The sequence below is a fragment of the Macaca mulatta genome, chromosome 3 (genome assembly GCF_049350105.2).
Source record: "Macaca mulatta isolate MMU2019108-1 chromosome 3, T2T-MMU8v2.0, whole genome shotgun sequence".
Lineage (NCBI taxonomy): Eukaryota > Metazoa > Chordata > Mammalia > Primates > Cercopithecidae > Macaca > Macaca mulatta.
Genome location: NC_133408.1, coordinates 174168943 through 174188706, shown reverse-complemented (window position 1 = coordinate 174188706; position 19764 = coordinate 174168943). Strand labels below are relative to the sequence as shown.

General features: G+C 38.8%; 1 protein-coding gene across 13 annotated transcripts in view; it reads left to right on the top strand.

Moving 5' to 3' along the window:
- The window catches only part of AKR1B1 (aldo-keto reductase family 1 member B), a 199383-nt gene that overhangs the window by 144406 nt on the left and 35213 nt on the right, over positions 1–19764 (top strand). For 5 of the 13 annotated variants that reach the window (XM_077995028.1, XM_077995025.1, XM_077995019.1 and 2 more), the window contains 2 exons: positions 14890–14998; positions 18861–18911. The exons of 2 other annotated variants lie outside the window; for them this stretch is intronic. In XM_077995028.1, the coding sequence (XP_077851154.1) occupies positions 18894–18911 (18 nt within the window). In that variant the 5' untranslated portion in view covers positions 14890–14998; positions 18861–18893. Of the gene's footprint in view, positions 1–9325; positions 9504–14889; positions 15063–18860; positions 18912–19764 lie in introns of all 13 variants that reach the window. 6 more of the 13 variants (XM_077995026.1, XM_077995023.1, XM_077995020.1 and 3 more) reach the window with 4 other exon arrangements.

Here is a 19764-nt window from a genome sequence, read left to right as displayed (position 1 = left end):
TTTTTTCAATAGAGATAGAGTCTTGCTCTATTGCTGAGGCTGGTCTCAAACTCCTGGCTTCCAACACTCTCAAAGTGCTGGGATTACAGGTGTGAGCCACCACACCCAGCTAAAAGTTTGATACTCTTGACAGCATCATATTATTTACCTGCAAAGCCTATTATTTACCTGCAAAAAACTATCTGGAAAAGATTATAATGGGTCATGTCAAAGTTGATATATCTATGAGGAAGTTTACGTGTGAGGTTGCCCAAAAAAAACCAAAGGGGAAATTTTCAATCTCCAAGTAATTTTTACTTTTTTATCGGTTCTACATAAGCTTTATCATAATTATGTTACTGACATGTTGGAATAAATGCAAAGTTAATTACAATTGAAAAAGAAGAACACTGCAACGCAAACTAAATTATTTTAACTAAATTTGAACTTACGTGGTTGATATTGTTTCACAACTGTGTAAGTTCAAATTTAGTTTAGATCTGTTTAGTTGTTTAGTGTTTAGACCTTTACAAAAGCCAGATAACTAAACAAATCCTTTTCTCTACTTTTTAGTACTGATATTTTTAGATTACTTAGATTATTCTCAAAACAAACCCAGTTTATAGCCTAGTCCACAGCCTGTAATTAGATAACAATTACAATATTGGTTTAGTAAAAGTGGAAGCCAGCTAATCATTTTCCAAAACAATTTAATTCCTAAACTCATTTTGCTTTTCCTCATTTGTTGCCAACAGTTTCCTACTTTGTCAGTTTCTATGTATCTCTCGTGTTCTTTTCATACCTAGTCATCTGATTTTTCCTACTACCAGTATCTGATTTCTAAATAACCCTGCACTTCATTTCAATTACTTTAAAATTTTTCCCACAAATGTTTTCTACTCAAGGCTTTATATTTCTATTGCATATTCTCACTCATGTGGGGAGCTAAAAATGTTGATCTCATGAATGCCAACTTTTAGCGTCTCTATCATCACCATGCCCAGATTTTCCTGAGTACAGTTTACAATTCCAGCTCAAGTTGGAACAAAAATACCCTTACTTTGGATTCCCTTAGCATAGCTCAATTAGGCAAGAATTTTAGAAATTATTACTAGCCACTAAGAAAACATTGAGAGAATTGAACCAAGAAATAACCCCTACATCTTACCCTTGTTGCCAAAGTGCCCTGTGAAATATAAACTGGAGTATTTTTCTAAGGTGGAGTTAGTTGTGTCAAGGAGGCTCTACACAATCCACCCCGTGATTTTAGTAAACACAATGCAAACAATGTTTGAGGGAGTGTTACAAAAATCGAAAATGACAAGTCATCATGGGAATTAATTTCCTCTTGGCAGCTTGTTTACAAATTTTGTTTTACAAAGGCAGGTTTTAAGTAAATAGTAAGCAAAGACGGTGGTTGCAATGAAGATGGCAAAGTTCTGTGAATGCTCCCAAATATATTTAGGCCAATTCCAGAATCCAGGTTTTAATATATCCATTGAATTTCAATTTGACCATGAGCCTTCACAACGGGTATGGCTAAAGATCTTTTTAATCATTTGGAAAGGTGCATCTTCTGTGTAAACCATCTAAATCTTGTTTAAATGCTATGTTATTTGTGTTTGGTATTGCTATTCTATGTATAAGTTGTTTATGTTAAAGATCAAATAGGTCCGTTTTAACTTCCTGAATTTCTGCTTCTTGTATTCCTGAAATGACTGGGGCAGTTATTTGTAGATTTTCTAAGGCAGTTACTTGTAGATTATGTCTTTTATCTCTGTGGAAATAGTAGACATAATAATTTCAATCAATAATTGAAATAATTCCAACTGCTACAAATATTCATAGCGCTTTTCTTAGGTGAGATTTATCTAGTGGAGATAAATTTGGTAAAATGAGCTTTTTGTCATACCTTGTCCCTTTTTGTCATATCCTTGTCCCTCAAACTGTATACATTGTGGTTGGACATATGTGACTTTAAATTCTTTTATTTTGAAAATTATTCTTACTCTCCTAGCTGTTGGTTTGTAAATTAATTTTAATGAGTTAATTAGAATGTGTTTCAATAAATTTGGGTCTAATAATTTAGGTGGAGAGTTTGTTATGCCTTTGGTCCACTGTGGTTTTCAATGGTATGTTCATAAGCAATGTGCCTCATTCCAGCATCCTCTGTCAATTATGCATAGTCCAGAGTTCCAGGGTTTAACAGAGCATTTTGCAAAAGAGGTGTCTTTAGCTACAAATATAGGTAAGTGGGAGTCTAGTCTGGTTATAGTTTGGTAAATAGGATGTTGGACTGACCACGTAACTTTATTCCACGATCCATTAGATGGCTAGATCATGGAGAAAAAGTAATTTGACATATCTAGGTTTATTTTTATGACTTTGTTCATATTTATTTTGGTTCCTAGTGTTTCCAACCAATTGATTTAAATTATATATTGTTGTTTAAATCATCCTGAATTTTCAATGGACACATTGAAAAAATATCTTGATTTTGTGCATATTTGGTTTTGCTGGTAAATTTGTTTAATATAGTCATATTTCTTGGTTCATTTCCTGTAAAGAATATGCTAATTATCTCTGTTGTTTCATATGTGCATATAAATGGTCCAAGTACTTAGATAATAGCAAGTTGTAGTTATCTGGTCTGTGAGTACATGTGAATATTAATTGTTCCTATTTTGTTTGTCATAATTTATCAAAAATACTTGTTTCCAATGATGTCCAGGACCACCCAGGATTCTAGAAGATGTTGACTTCCAACAGTCAGTAAATTTAGCAGGTATTTTGCATGTTGCTGTATCTACTATGATGATGGGGAGCCAGTGTAGTTTTCACAATTGTGTCCAAAATGAGCATGTTTTGGTTTCCGTTGCATCCCATGATACAGTAGACTTTCCAGTTATGGTAACATATCTGTCTACATTTTCTATAAGCTCTTTGCCTAAATGTAGTTTTGATATATCATAGCGAAGTTTTCTATCTAGTGTAAATTTAGTATGTGTTGTGTTATGCCAAAGCTGCCTGAATTGGGCTGTGTCTGTTGGTTCAGTTTGGTTTTTAAAGCCTGTTGGTCTTGGCATCTGTAGCCATGTTGATAAGTAATTTATACTGAAGAATGGATGAGGCTAAGATTTTTCACCCATGGGATAATGAAATGTAGCTTTGGTGTATGTAAGTTAAGTTTAAAGTATATTAATGCTGGTTGTGCTTCAAAATATATATCTTGTTGGGTAGCATTGATTCTGTACATTGTAAGTTCATCAGTTGTGGTGTTTAACTTGTACGCTTGAAAGCAATATGCTTGTATTCAGGACAAGCTTTATCTACACAATCTTAAGTTGTTTTAGTGTGTATTTCACAAGTAGTGTGTGTAAAGTGATAGGATCAGTTAAGATTATGGGGTACAATCTTTGTTTACAATCTAGTTCTGCTGGTAAGAATTATTTTTGCCTTACTAAAGAATTGTGGTCCTGTCAAATAATCTTGCCTTTTGGCATAGTAATCATAAGATGAACAGGGTGGATGAAAGCAAAACTTTCTAAAAATGGAAAGTGAACAAAAGTTACTTAGATAATAGTTACAATATGTCTTATCCTCTTTTTATGTCTTTCATCTCTGTGGAAAGAATTGAAGTAATAATTGAAATAATTCCAATTGCTACAAATATCTGTAGCTGTTTTCTTGGATGATATTTACCTAGTGGAGATAAATTTGGTAAAATTAGCTGTTTATCATATCCTTGTTGTTCTGACATAGTCTCATGTGTATCCCAGTAACAGTGGCACTTTTTCCTGTGGAGGTATGAAATGTCGGTATATGTAACATGTAGTGGTTCATGTGGTAGCAATATCTGGTGTAGTATCATCCCTTGGACCTACTTCATAATCATCATCTTCATTTCCTTCAAGCCTGGGTTTCTTCGTTTCTTTCATAATTCATATCAAGTATTAACAGATGACTTACTTGTAGAAGTGTGTTATATTCAAGCATGTCATGTTAGATCCTGCAATATATGATTCCATCTGTGGTATCATTATTGCTGTTTGGTCTGATTTATTGCTTCTTATGCAGTGATCTGTCTTGATTGATATGTCTGTTTCTGTTAGCACTTCGCTATCCATTATGTGTGCTGTCTATTGGTTTGAGGTGTTATTGAATGCTTGGTTGTAGCTGCATAAATTGGGTGTGTCACATTTAGTCACGTTATACATTCTTCTAAGGGGTGTTTAGAAATGTGTGCAAAGCTTCTATAAAGACGCATTGGCTGGGTGGTGGCTCATGCTTGTAATCCCAATACTTTGGGAGGGCAAGGCGGGCAGATCGCTTGACCCCAGGAGTTAGAAACCAGCCTGGACAATATGGTGAAACCTCGTCTCTACAAAAAATTAGCTGGTCATGGGGGCATGCGCCTGTAGTCCCAGCTACCTGGGAGGCTGAGGTGGGAGGATCACTTGAGACCAGGAAGTCAAGGCTGCAATGTGCCAGTGATTGTGCCACTACACTCCAGCCTGGGTGATAGAGTGAGACTCTGTCTCAAAAAAAAAAAAAAAAGATGCATTGATTCGATGCGTGTGTAGAAATTCTTCAGGCATCGCTTTGGTCAAACAAATATGAATAAAATGGTCTAATTGAAGCTCTAAGTATTCCTTTATCAGTTCCTTGATTTTCCAACAATTGTTCAAAAATGGTATATTTTCATAAAGTATATATTATGAAATGTGTTCTGTTAATCCTATAATTTCAGGTGCTGTATAAGTTGGCATTGTTGGATATGTGTGTGTTTGAAGCTTAGGGATTTTAATGGTCTCTTTAGAAGTAGAAGTAATAGTAGTAGTAGTAATAGTATCTACTATTTCCCTTCTATACCTCCTATTTTAAGCTATTTGTATCAATCCTGTGTTTGGTATTAATGATCAGATACATAGGCATTAAACTGCAAACAAAGTAGTATTAACTGCAAACAAAGATATGATAATCTATGTATAAATCTCATTGTCATTATTTCCTTCTTTAATATTATAGTTAAGGTTTGCTTCCAGCAGTGGTATGGCTGCTGGGTTAGATTGGCGTAGATCCAACAAAGTAAGGTAGTTATGTGGAGTTTGTTCTTTCCTATTAAGCAGTTTAACAATACAACTTCTATAAAGGGTTAGCATTCAAGCAAGACCAATGCAATCATTGGGGTGTACACTTTCAGCTAAACCTTGAACGGCTGCTGATGCTGCATTTAATTCATAAATGTAAGGAGTAGGAAGGTGGCAGTGGCACTTAGGTTCTGCAAAGTCTAGTATGAAATTCCAGTCTTTGCCAGCCTGCATGGGCCAGTCTGCTTTAGCTAATTCCTGAAAGAAATCAGTGAAGTGGGTCTGAGAGCTGTAGGTGGTGAAGATGAGGCTGAAGCTGAAGAGGAAAGAGGGCAAGACGGGATACATGAGGGTGATGGAGATCTTGGAGAGGCTAAATCCGTATGCTGGGAGTGCACTACAGCTGTCAGTCTGCAAATGGTTAATCAAATGACGCTCTTAAGAAGCAGACAGTGTAATTTGTAATTTGCCTGCAAGGGGTGTGTTTACTTGTGTTAGTCTCATTTGTCTGTTTACAGTCTCTCTGGTGACAATGTAAGTAACAAGACAGCAAAGTCACTATGACGGCTAGTATGAAGTGAACGAGAAAGGTGATAAGACCAGTTGAGAAGTGACACAAATTTGTAGCCATTTTGGTGTCTTAAGTGGGTACAGTATTTAATTATTTTGGTGATGACTAGAAGTCATCATTGGTTTTTTTGGGTGTTTTTTTTTTTTTTTTTTTGAAACAGAGTCTCACTCTGTTGCCCAGGCTGGAGTACAGTGGCATGATCTTGGCTCACGGCAATGTCTGCCTCCTGGATTCCAATGATTCTCCTGCCTCAGCCTCCTGAGTAGCTAGGATTACAGGCACCCACCACCATGGCCAGCTAATTTTTGTATTTTTAGTACAGATGGGGTTTCACCATATAGGTCAAGCTGGTCTCAAACTCTGGACCTCAAGTGATCCACCTGCCTCAGCCTCCCAAAGTGCTGGGATTACGGGTGTGAGCAACCGCGCCCAGCTGAAGTGATGTTGAAGTTAAAAATATTAGGTTAGTGGCAAGTAAAATTGTATTGAATTGAAGCATGCCTTCACTTATTCTTATGGAAAATATTAATGCATGACTGGAAGAAAACAGTGTAACAATACTGCAGAAAGTGTGATAACATGTCTAAGTTTAGTGAGAATCTGGAGAGAGGTTGAAGATTTTATGTAATTGTGATTCTCCTCTGCTCCTCTCCTCTGCTCCCAGTAAGATTTGGACCATACACCTTTACCATTAATTTTGAAATTATTTTGTCCAATAAGTGTTTCTGTGTCCATTGGCCACAATGTCCTGTTGGGAGATAGTGTTGTCATTTAGTTTAGTGCTTGCCTTATAAGATATAAGAGTTGCATTACGTCCTTCCTTATCTTTTGTGACCATTAAGGTCAGTTGATTAAGATATAAGTGGGGGCTGCTTTTGTTAAGTCTTTCTCTTTGATTTAAATGGAAACATGCCAGGTTAAAAGCTTATTGGAATGTACTCATTTTGTCGAAGGTTTTTAATTCTCTTTTTAGTAGTCCGTTCAGTCTTTCTCTATACCCCACTGCTGTCAGATTATAGGGTAGGTAATATTTCATTGTATATCCCATCGATCTGCCAATGCTTTTGTTGTTTTTAATGTAAGATGAGTTCCCTGATCATGTTCAGTTTATTAGGGGTTCTATAGTAGCTGCCCAATTTTCTAAGTGTGAGATGGTTTATTTAGCAAGTGGGTGGCTAGCTGCTATTGCTGCACCAATTCCTGTATATGTATCCATCATCGTTACTGCATATTTTTGTGGATAGGAGTGATTTAATGATGCTATAAAATCTATCTTGAAGCGGAAATTAAAGACATCAGGTGTATATTACTATGTATCTATGAATTTAGCATATCTATATTTGTCTAGGTTAGTTTTACATTGCTGACAATTAGCTTTGGCCTTTTTAATTTGGTGCCATGTCACTTTTTGATTTCTGTCTGATAGCCACCTATACATTGACTGTGTGCTTAAATGTCCTTTTTACTTATGTAATGGTAGGAGTGTTTGTGGAATGGTGTCTGGTGTCTGTTTAATTTTAGAGTCATATCTTGTTTCACTGTAGTTACCAGGGTTACTTAAGGTTTCTCCCATTCACTATCTGATTTTTATCCTGAGTTGTGGAGGTGTAATGAATGTCTCCCTGAGTTGTCTGGATTTCTGTGTAGTTTTAATTTGGGTATGTTTTGAATATCAATGGTTATACTTCTTGTTAATGTATCTACCTATTTATTAAATTTTATGGACTCTGAATTAACTTTTTGGTGTGCTGAAACATGTGCCACAAATATCTTAATTCTGTTTGATAATTCATATGTTGCTCCCAGTAAGATTTGGACCATATACCTTTACCATTTTGTCTTCTTTTTGAAGTTAATTTTGAAATTATTTTGTCTTCTTTTATGTGGCTGCAGGGTTATGCCCACAAGTCTGTAAAAATGTAAATTTTATTTTGATTTTCTGAGTGCCTGACTGCTAGAACAGCTGTAATTAGTTCTGCTGAGAGTGATTGACCTGCCTCCTTCAGGACTGGTTGGTCCTGAGGTCTGAGTGCTGCTGCTGTCCATTGGGCCTGGCCTTGGGTCACAGAGGACTTTTTGTCTATAAACCAAGTGTTGAGTAAGAAGTTTGACTAGCCTGGGCCCAGTTTTCCTATGTTAGCATAAATTGTACCTACTCTCGGAATAAATGTTGGCACATCTATTTCTGTGTTCTGAATTTCTTCAGTGAGGAGACCTGGTTGACCCTTAAAGCCTGTGTCTCCATCCTGGATATACCATTTTCATGTGAACAGCTTTGAATCAATTTGGATACATGTCAATTTTTTTTATTTTTCAGGACTCAGTTTTATTCCATGAAGGAGAGGCATATGGTATCTAATGGTAATATTGCTGTTGCCAGTCAGAGGCTCAGTGTTTTTGAGGGCTTCGTATGTAAGCCATATATATATTTTTTGTTTGTTTGTTTGTTTGTTTGTTTGAGAGACAGAGTCTCACTCTGTCGCCAGGCTGGAGTGCAGTGGCGCCATCTCAGCTCACTGCAACCTCCACTTCCCAGGTTGAAGCAATTCTCCTCCCTCAGCCTCCTGAGTAGCTGGGACTACAGGTGCACGCCACCACGCCCAGCTAATTTTTGTATTTTTAGTAGAGATGGGGTTTCACCATGTTGGCCAGGATGGTCTTGATCTCTTGGTCTCATGATCCACCCACCTTGGTGTCCCAAAGTGCTGGGATTACAGGCATAAGCTACTGCACCCAGCCCCATATATATTTTTCAAATGGGCTGTATTTGTTGTTAGAATATGGAAACTTTGTTGTCCAAAATCTAACCAGTAGGATTTAGAATCTGATTTCTTTGTCTATGATGACCATGTTCCATGTTCATTGCTCGTTGAAATTTCCAACCTAAGTTCTGAATCTGGAGATGGGTAACGTCATGTTTGGAATGTGGTGATGTAGTCTTTGAGTGTTTCAAGTGCTTGTGTTTGTTCTTGTCCCCATGTGAAGTCTTGGGATTTCCTAGTTATCTTATTGGTTTTAGGATGATGTTTAGGTAAGGTATAGGCTGTCTCCAGTATCCAAGGAAGCCTACTAGTCTATGCTTCCTGTTTATTTTTTGGTGCCCTACGGGCTTTTGAGCCATCTATCACTGTGGTCAGAATTTTTATCCCTTCTGATAACCACTGTACTCTTAAAACTTTGCAGTTGGTGTCTGGACTTGTATCTACATTAATAATCTATCTCAGTGATCTCAAGTGTGTTGAGATTTCTTTTGGGTAAGTTTTTCTTGGTCATTGTTTACCATTGTAATGTCATCTATGTATAATATCATTAGTTTGTGTATTTTGATTGATCTATGTGTGATAATAAAATGGAGTGAGCTGTTATTGGACTATTTAAATATTCATGTGGTAATCTTTTAAATTGGTATTATTTGCCTTCCCAGATAAAGGTAATATATTCCTGGTCTTCTTGGTCTATTGGTGTGGCAAAGAACATGTCTGACATGTCTATGGTTACAGAGTATTTGCTAGTTAGTGATCTTATTTATTTATTTACTTATTTATTTATTTTATTTATTTCTTATTTATTATCTTATTTATTTACTTATTTATTCTAGTTAGTGATCTTATTTATTTATTTACTTATTTATTTATTTTTGAGATGAAGTCTCGCTCTGTTGCCAAAGTCTCACTCTGTCGCCCAGGCTGGAGTGCAATGGCATGATCTTGGCTCACTGCAACCTCCATCTCCCAAGTTCAAGTGATTCTTTTGCCTCAGCCTCCTCAATAGCTGGGATTACAGGCATGTGCCACTAAGAGGTGAAGCCAGCTGGACTTCCTGGGTCAAATGGGGACTTGGAGAACTTTTCTGTCTTACAAGAGGTTTGTAAAATGCACCAATCAGTGCTCTGTAAGAACACACCAATCAGTGCTCTGTAGCTAGCTAGAGGTTTGTAAAATGTTCCAATCAACACTCTGTAAAATGGACCAATCAGTACCCTGTAAAATCGACCAATCAGCACTTTGTAAAAGAGACCAATCAGCAGGACATGGGCTGGGACAAATAAGGGAATAAAAGCTGGCCACCCCAGCCACCAGCAGCAACTCACTCTGGTCCTTTTCCACACTGTGGATGATTTGTTTTTTTGCTCTTCACAATAAATCTTGCTGCTGCTCACTCTTTGTGTCCGTGTCACCCTTAAGAGCTGTAACACTCATCGCGAAGGTCCGCCGCTTCATTCTTGAAGTCAGCAAGACCACAAACCCAGCAGAAGGAACCAACTCTGTACACATCTTGGGGGCTTGTCTGGGATATTGCCACATGGTGAATACCATCGGACCCCTTTCACTTGCTATTCTGTCCTATTTTCCTTAGAGTTCAGGGGCTAAACACCGGGCTCCTGTCAGACAGTTAAAAGCGACTAGCACAGCCACAGGACTACAGACACGAGTGTCAGGCTTTCTGGGAAGGGACTCTCTAACAACCTCTGACTCTTCACAGTTGGGAGCGTTGTTTTGCCTGGAACTAGCTTCCACTTTTCCTGTACTTCCAAGCTGAGCCATTCAGCCTCGGGGTCCTGACAAAAAGTTATGCTCAGCCATGAGGGTAACTCTCAAAGTTATGTTGCCCAAGCGAGACTCACCCATCTATCCTATCTATCCTGACCCTTGCCTCCTGGGTCCTAATGCCTGTCAGGCAAACTTTCTCCCACCTCTCTTCTCCAAGACTAGTCCTGCTTCTAAAAACCACTCCCTGTCTCTGGTGCTTTTCTAGTTTCTCCTATAAGAATGATTTCTAGTATAAACTTCAGGACTCTGTTCCTTTCTTTAGGCACCCAGGCTCACCAATAAGACAGGCATAATTTTTGCCCAAAGCCCTGTTGTGGGGGAGACTATCTGGAATTTTAGGATCCCTCCTCAGAGGGATGCATTTCTCTGCCTGAGAGTGTTATGGTGTTCAATTATCCCATAAATGGAGGAGCCAGTCTGCATCTGTGGTCTGTCTTTGGCAAAAATCTATTCTTCGTGTTTGTAATTCTGCTCTGGTGTATTCTCGTCCTGAGGTCTGCCATTTCCATGATTACAATCTATAACTCTTTTTCTAGTTATCATAGGTCTTGACTTATAGATCCCACCTCCAACAGGGATCATCAGATTCTCCTAGGTCCTCTAGATGGAGGTCTTTAAGATCCAGGGCTTCCTCCTTAAAAGTTTCATCTGAAAGGGATTGACTTTTCCTTAGGATTCTGTGAGCTAGCTCTTTGCCTTTGTGGTGACCCCTGTCTATTTGTAAGATACTTTGCATTAAAAGTGCAGGGATTTCTTCTTTGGGGGCTCTGGTAATTAAAAGCTGAATAATTTTTGGGTCCCTCAAGTCTGACTGTATGTCCTCAGGAGATTATACAGAGAGTCTTTTCCTGGCTTCCAACTCTGTTGGGTACCAAGGATCCTCAACACTGGGTACTGCATTTAGGTGACAAGCCCTCCAGCATGCTTGCTTAAGTTTCTTTCCTAGGGCCCACATTATGAAATATTGGTAGCTATTTTATATAGTTTATCAATAATATATATTTCAGTTTCCCACTTTAACCAGCCATATGAGTGCAGGTTATGTAATAATTGACTTTCTTTAGGCTAAATTAAATATTTGTTTTGCTAACTGTCATCTCATAAATTGAGACCCTGCTTGGTATGAGCCTTTCTGGCTCCACCAGCTTCCTAGCTTGGCATCAGTCAAGACCTTGTGAGCCATCATTATCTTCATGACCTGGGCAAGGTCCCCTGTCACCCAAGGTTTTCCTCGGGGAGACAGACTTTCAAGGTGAAGAGAGATTATTTCTTCTTAGAGAGGGTGGCAGTTTGTTTTGCCAAATGACATGATTTCCAATTTCAGTTTAAGTGGGGACTTCAGCCTTAAAATCAACTAACTATGCCAATTATGCCAAGTAAGACAACTGTGCCCATTGTGCCTAGTAAGCCAACTGTGTCAATTTTGTCCTGAGCTGTGCAAGGTTAGAAATAACCAGGTCCACACATGTTTGTGTCTTTCCACAATGTCAAGCTTTTATTGATGCTATTTCAATCACAAAATCCACGAGCTACATGGAGTTCCTAAGGAGGCAATTCTCCTTAGTACTTCCCATTGACTTGCAGTCAGAGCTGTGGGCACACAGACTCAAGTTACTTCACAGTCAGTCAACATTACACACCATATATAATTGTATACTTAATCAATATGTAAATGTTATAGGTTAAACATCCCACAACAAACTAAGTAACATTTAACATTAAGAGGAAAAAGAGACAAGAGAAAGAGTAACAAGGCAGTGCACAGAGAACAAAGAAGACAAAAGGAGTCTTGATCTGGGCCAGGTGGTCCGTTGGTCTTGCAAGGAAGAGTCTTTGAGGTGGCAGAGCCTTCGGGGTCAGATGCCAAGTTCTCATCACAAGTGACAGCAAGATGGTGCCAGTTAAGATGGCCGTTTTGAGATACTGAAGAGCTAATCTTTGATAGTCACAGTTTCCTCTGGTGAGAACTGATAGTGGAAGAGTGTCCTTATCTGGTTGGATGCAGTCTTTATTTTTTATTTGTTTATTAAACAAAACATCATATCTTTGTTGGCAAAGTACCTTATGAAATACAAAATGGAGTATTTTCCTAGGATGGAGTTAGTTATGTCAAGGGTGCTCTGTACAATATTTCTACTACTTTAAGAGAAGGGCATATGTGGAATGCTGGATCCCCAAAATAACACCAAAACAATCTATTGATCCTGCTGATAAGACAACGCTACCTCTGTGACGTCTTACCAGCATCTTAGAGGGAAAGGTCGAAATGAAGAAATGTATTGAGATATTTGAAGTCTGGTTTAAGGCAGGTCTCTCAGTAGAAGAGGGAGCAAGGGTTGGAGCTTGATTAAAATTAGATAAGCATCATGACATAATAGATTAGAATTGGTAGACGCAGCAAGGCAAAGATTTTGAGGAGAGGGTTCAAGGAATCTTGAAGTGTAAACTAAACTAACATTTGATGCCTTATATAGTTTCTCAATAATATATATCTCAGTTTCCCACCACTTTAACCAGCCATATGAGTGCAGGTTATGTAATAATTGACTTTCTCTGGACCAAATTAATTATTTGTTTTGCTAACCAAATTCTTCTGATGAAGAGTTAATGAGTCATTTAGGAAGTTCCAAGGATCAACAATAAAGTTAACAGCAATTTTTAATTTCTTGAGCAAGAATTTCCTAAAGGAGTTTGGTAATGAAGAAATCTAACTTATATTCACATAAGCTGTGAGATGTGGATAGTTTCGATTCTCGTTGTGGTTTTCAATTAAAAAAAAAAAAGAAAGAAACAGGCCAGGTGCAGTGGCTGTAACCCCAGCACTCTGGGAGGCCAAAGCAGGTGGATCACGAGGTCAGGTGTTCAAGACCAGCCTGGCCAACATTTTGGAACCCCATCTCTACTAAAAATACAAAAATTAGCCAGGTGTGGTGGCACACTCCTGTGATCCCAGCTACTCAGGAGGCTGAGGCAGGAGAATTGCTTGAACTTGGGAGGCAGAGGTTGCAGTGAACCAAGATCACACCACTGCTCTCCAGCCTGGGCAACAGAGCAAGACTCCGTCTCAAAAAATAAAAATAAAAATAAAAAAATAACAGAAAACCACACAATTTTTCATAAAGAAAAAGATGCCTCATACATACATGTTTTTAAAAATTTTGTAGCTGAGTATGGTGGCAAACACATGTGGTCCCAGATACCCTGGAGGCTGAGGTGGGAGGATTGCTTAAGCCCAGGAGGTCGAGGTTGCAGTGAGCTGAGATCATGCCACTGCACTGCAGCCTGGGCAACAGAGCAGGATCCTGTCTCCAAAAAAAAAAAAAAAAAGAAAGAAAGAAAAAGAAAAAAGAAAGAAACAAAGAGAAGAGAAACCACAAAGTTGCATTTTTGATATTTATTATATATAAATAATATAAATTATTTATAAAACTGAATACAAATATATTTATACACACTTATTGAGGAGTAAATAAATTAATTAATTAATGGAAACTCTAGACAGGGAGGAGAAGTTGACCAAGAAGCTACCTCTGTCCCCTAGGCTTCTCCTCCCACTTTGAGGACTAATATTTAGTGTTCCCATCCCCATCACTACCATGCCCAGATTTCCCTGAGTACAGTTTACAATTCTAGCTCAAGTTGAAACAAAAATATCCTTTCTTTTGGATTCCCTTAGCATAGCTAAGCTAGGCAAGAATTTTAGAAATTATTGCCAGCTACTTAGAAAACATTGGGAGAATTGAACAAAGAAATAGCCCCAACATTCAAACAAAGAGAAGGACACCTACAATAACCAATGGTATGTACACTCACACCAATCAGTGCTGAGTCAACAGAACCATCTATTTACTTAGTGAAAATTCCATCACTGTTTCTTCAGGGCAGCATCGCTGATACTACTCTGCAATGCACACACTCTGATTTTCTGATGTAATTCCCAGAATATTCCATATCCACAAGAAGAAGTTAAGGCTCCTTTGCTTGGCACTCAAGACCTAAACAATCTGTACCAGTTTACTTTTCTGGCCATATTTTCTTCTCCCTTTGCCCAGTACCTTCTTAGATGCTGTCCCCAAACTCTTTGCACAGTGTTACTCAAAAGCTAGGACAAATAGGACCCCTCTGTGAAAACTGTCCCCTTCCACCCCCACTCCCCCGTGTCCCCATTGCAGCCATAATCTCCAATATGATGGTATTTGGAGGTAGGGCCTTGGGGGTATTAAAAGGTAAGCTTAGATACATAAAATATTTGAAGCATTTATTTGAACAAGCAGCAATTCATGAATTGGGCAGCACCAGACCCCAAGCAGTTCAGGGCTCTACCGAGAGATCACAGGGGAAACTTTTGTAAGGTGTTTATAGAAGCAAGACAAAGAAAATACTTAATTGATTCAAGTGGAAAATCCCTAGTTAGAGGATAGTTGGCAGTTTCTGATTGATACAGTTGCTAGTTGGCAGTTAGCTGGTGATCTCTGATTAGTTAAGTTTTGTTTTACTGTTTACACTGAGTTAGGCTTCAGTTTGCTGATGCAGAAACCCAAGGTAGTAGAGCTGTTTCAGCCTAATGGCCTCCCAAGTAATGATTTTAATGGGGAGGTAATCATAGTTAGATGAGGTTATGAGGGTGGATCTATCATTATGGGACTAGTGGCCTTATAAGAAGAGATACCAGAGAGCTCGTTCTTTTTGTTTCTCTCAGTCACGGGAAGACACAGTGAGAAGGTGGCCATCTGCAAGGCAGGAAGAGAACCCTCACTGGAACTGGACCATGCTGACACGTTGATCCTTAACTTCGAGCTTTCAGCACTGTGAGAAATACAAGAGCTGATTAATACATGAGGCTAACTCTGCACGTTTGCTCTAAGCCAGGTTGTAAGTTCGTTGAGGCCCAGGAGGCCGGCACATGCTGCAATACATGTTAGTTGAACTACACTGACTTGACCTGGTTTGGTTTCATTTAGCTTTATGAAGCCTGCCACTTTGCACACTCCTATGGTATTGCTATACTTTTAACCCCTGTGGCAGCTTTTTAAAATTGCGTTTACGAGGATGAAGTGATGTATTTAAAACGTGGAAGAAGAATAAGAACATTTTAAAAGTTTAAGTTCCATGAGAACTACTCTGTATCAAAGTTGTATTCCTCTTGCTTCTGGTTTCCACACAGGAAATAAATAGAATCTTATTTTAAAATAGATATTTTTAAATATTCCATTTCTCACCTAATGAAGTAAACCTACCTCCCTACCTATAGACAGTTGATCCTAGATGTGAGAAATTGATCCAAGGAAGTAGAGAAGATTCCATTTTATGTGCCTTGAGATCCTTGAAGGCTCTTTCTCCTTTTCTTTCAGATAGCTAGGACTGAGGGGTGCATGTCAGACAATGCGGAGCCTTCCAAAACCGGCCAGTGTTTCTTATTGTGAAAAAATGATTTTTACCATGTCTCTTATTCCCCCATCCTCTTTCAGGAACTCTTGACTGTTTTCCTGGCCAGGGTGATCAGACATCACCTGGGGCTGTGGAGGAAACTGATCAAATATTGAGTTGATCAGATATTGAGGATGGGGGTTTCTTGCACAACTGACTTAATAGAGCTGTTTGCTAGAACTGGATTTTACAAGGAAGTGCACAGATCGGCCTAGTAGAAGATTTGGAAGCCTAACTGAAGTTTGGCCAAGCAAAGAATCCTTGTCAATTTCCATAACATGCTGCCTTTTGTTATCAGTGAAACTTTATTTTATTTTATTTATTTTATTGAGACAGAGTTTCAGGCTGGGATGCAGTGGCACAGTTATGGCTCACTGCAGCCTCGACCTGCAGGCTCAGTCTTTTTTTTTTTTCAGAGGTGGGGTCTCGCTCTGTTGCCCAGGCTGGTCTTGAACTCCTATGCTCAAGTGATCCTTCTGCCTCAGCCTCCACATGTGCTGGGATTACAGGCATGAGCCACCATGCCTGGCCTGAAATTTAATTTTAGCAGGGCAGGTGCTGCCAAGTGCAATTATGAGGCAGCTTAATGTAGGAGATGGATGTGTGAAGAAAATAAATAGGGAGAGAAAAAGAAGATACAAAATCAGTGCCAATGTCTAGACTTTACAGATGTAATGATTATCTATTTATGTATCTCATAAGAGCAACCAGGTATATGTGGAGAAAGATCCTGGTTATCTTCCTTAATATCACTGTAATTGATTTGGGATGATGCCAAAGGTTCTAGTTTCCTTTAACAATGCACTCTGGAGCTGCTATCCACAATAACTTGTCCCAAAGGGTTTTTTTTATGATAATGACGTTGGCCTCACTTTGCAGATTTTGATTTTCAAGGTCTAAGGCCATGAACCCCCCATCTGTCCTTAGGCAGCCAGCTTTGTTCTGTAAGCAAAGTTATGACTCACACAGAAAGGCTTCCTGTGGGTGAAAAGGAATGTGTCGCTGATTTCAGTGGAACAGTGGGGACAGAGCTTGATACTGGATGTCAGAAGACCTGCATTTGAATTCCAACTCTGCTTTTTACTGGCTGTAAGAAGTAACTTTTTTCAGCTTCAGCTTTAGCATCAACAAAGTGAGCAATATAAAGACTAACTCCAAGGGACCAGGTGAAGGCTTAAGAAGACAATGTATGTGAACTGCTCATTGTAACTCTATAGTGTTTTAAGAAGCTAAGTTTTTGGAATGTATTATATGTTGAAAGTAATGTGGGTTTTAGACCTGTATACTTAGGTTGCTTAATCTTTTTTAAGCCTAAACATTTTCATGTGCTAAAGATCAGACACAGGAAGAAAGAGAGACAGAGACAGAGCTATTATAGCCTACTTTTGTAGGTTCTTATGAGGATTAAGAAGGATAATATATGAACAGTGTCTGGCAAAAATCTCAGCAAAGAATGGGCTTCTGTCTTCCTATAAAATTAAAACTCTTCATTAAATTAATAAACCATTAGTTACTTGAATTTTTAAATAAATAAGAAATGGAAGAATTGCCCACACCCAAGTTCTATCAAGTCATATCCACATTCACCTTCCACTGTTATCCATCACTGCCATCTCTTCCAGCTTAATACAGTTTCTCTTCTTGAGTCCTTCTTGGCCCATCAAGGACCTGTAACTGTGAAACACCAGGCCCTCAAGCTAGTATCACAAAAAAGCTCTGGAGATTTATGGCTGACAGATTTGTATTCTCATGACTACCTGACACTCAAGACTATGACACAACTAACAAAGTGTCTTTCTGAAGATTTCATGAAAGAAGAAACACATTTTTGTTCTAGGCACTTAGGTGAAACAGGCAAAGAAAGAAATTCTAAATTCATCACATATGCATAGCTCCCTCACCACGGGGCTTCTCTATGTATAGATCATATAACCCATCCCACTTAAGGTATAGATCAGTTAGTATTGTCACACTCTCCAACCAGTTTCAAGCTCTTGGGAAAGGATTCTCTAGTTGGCAATGAGATAACGTGAAAAGTGAAGGAGCTTTCTAAAGTCATTCAATCTTGGCTCCATTCCCTGAATAGCTCTGTATGGTCTTGGGCAACCTACTGAACCCTTCTGGGCTTTAAATGTCTCATCTGTAAGACAGCAACCATGCCCACCTTTCAGGATATCAAGAGGACTAGAGAAACCTGAATGGAAATAGGCTGCATGGAAGAGCCAATTTCACAAAACGCCTCCTCCATTTTAGAACATCTTTGTCCAGACATTAAAGGTGGAGAGAAAGGTACATCACTTATGCTTCAGTGGCGATGTGTATGTGGCACTCCTGTGATGAGATCAGCCCCTTCATCCAAGGTGGCCCCTTGTGACTGCCCTTCCTCAGGGTATGGAAGTGTCCACGCAGCCTGGGCTTTTGTATGGAGTCTCTAGACTCAGAGTATCTCACTACCTGTCACTTTGCCATATGAAATACTTAGCATATTGTCCTTCATGAAAACCATTTCATGGGACTTCTCTGCTACATTTCTGTAGATTCTACTTTACCCCCATAAAGTAGAACGTTCTGCTCTTGGGAAAATCGTTACAAGATAACATCTACTATCTTTCATCCAGCTCGTCACTTACTCTTCCCTGAGGGTGGTGGAGTGTTTTATCTGATGAAATCAGAAAAAGGAATTGTGTGCACTTGGCACAGCCTCTTTTGGATTTGCTCACTCTCTCTCTCTGAGAAAGAATGCTATCTTCAGGTTGCACATACTTTCCACCCAGGTGACCTGCCTCTGAGAGGGAGTCACAGTGGTCCAGTTTCACCTGACACTGGTGGGCACATTCATTCCATGGGGGCATTTGATTGAGTCTATAGACAAAGACCAAATTACCTTCTGCGGTTCAGCTTTGTCAGAAACCAAGCTGATATTTTGATTTTCATGTGCCTGGCGTCTGTTACTCAATTCATTATCAATTTAAGAAAGGAAGAGCAGTCCCGCTCAACTGCCAGTAGAGGGTGATAAATACATGTTGACTATTAATTTTATGTTTGGTTTTCCAGAGATTTCCATGTGTATGAACATACATTATATTTTGCCTAACATGAAATGAGTGTTCTTTTGTCAAACAAGCTCTGGTACTTGTAAAATAGAGAAATACTAATGGCATGAATTTAACCAGTTTCGCATCTACCTTTCATCCATTTGTACAGGCACACCTCATTTCATGATGCTTCACTTTATTATTGCAGTTCACAGACTTCATTTTTACAAACCGAAGTTCCATGGCAGCCTTGAGTCAAGTAAGTCTACTGGCGCCATTATTCCAACAGTAAGTGCTTACTTGAGTATCTGTGTCACATTTTGGTGATTCTCACAATATTTCAAACTTTTTCATCATTATTATACCTGCTATCATCTCTGATCAGTGATCTTTTATGTTATTATTATAATTGTTTTGGGATTCCATGAACTGTGTCCATATAAGAGGGCAAACTTAATCGATAAATGTTGTGTGTTCTGCTCCACTGACCAGCCGTTCCCCCATCTCTCTTCCTCTTCTCGGGCCTCCCTACTCCCCGGGTAGGAGGGAGATATAAGGATATTAAAATTAGGCCAATTAATAACCCTACGGTGACTTCTAAGTGTTCAAATGAAAGGAAGAGTCTCGCATCTCTCACTTTAAATCAAAAGCTAAGTCGATTAAGACATAACTAAGCCTAGCAAGGAAAGAATGTCAAAAGTTGAGACAGGCTGAAAGCAAGGTCTCTTGTGCCAAATAGTTAGCCAAGTTTCTTTGTAAAAGTGCTTGAAGGAAATTAAAAGTGCTGCTCTAGTAAACACATAAATGATAAGAAAGCAAAGCAGCTTTATTGCTGATATGGAGAAAGTTTTAGTGGTCTGGATGGAAGATCAAACCAGCCACAACATTCTCTTAAGCCAAAGCTTAATCCAGAACAAGGCCCTTACTCTCTTCAATTCTATGAAGGCTGAGAGAGGTAAGAAACTTGCAAAATAAAAACTTGAAGTTAACAGAGATTGGTTCATGAGGTTTAAGCAAAAAAGTCATTTCTGTAACAAAGTGCAAGATGAAGCCGTGCTGATACAGAAGCTGCAGCAAGTTATCCAGAAGATCTAGCTAAGATCATTGATGGA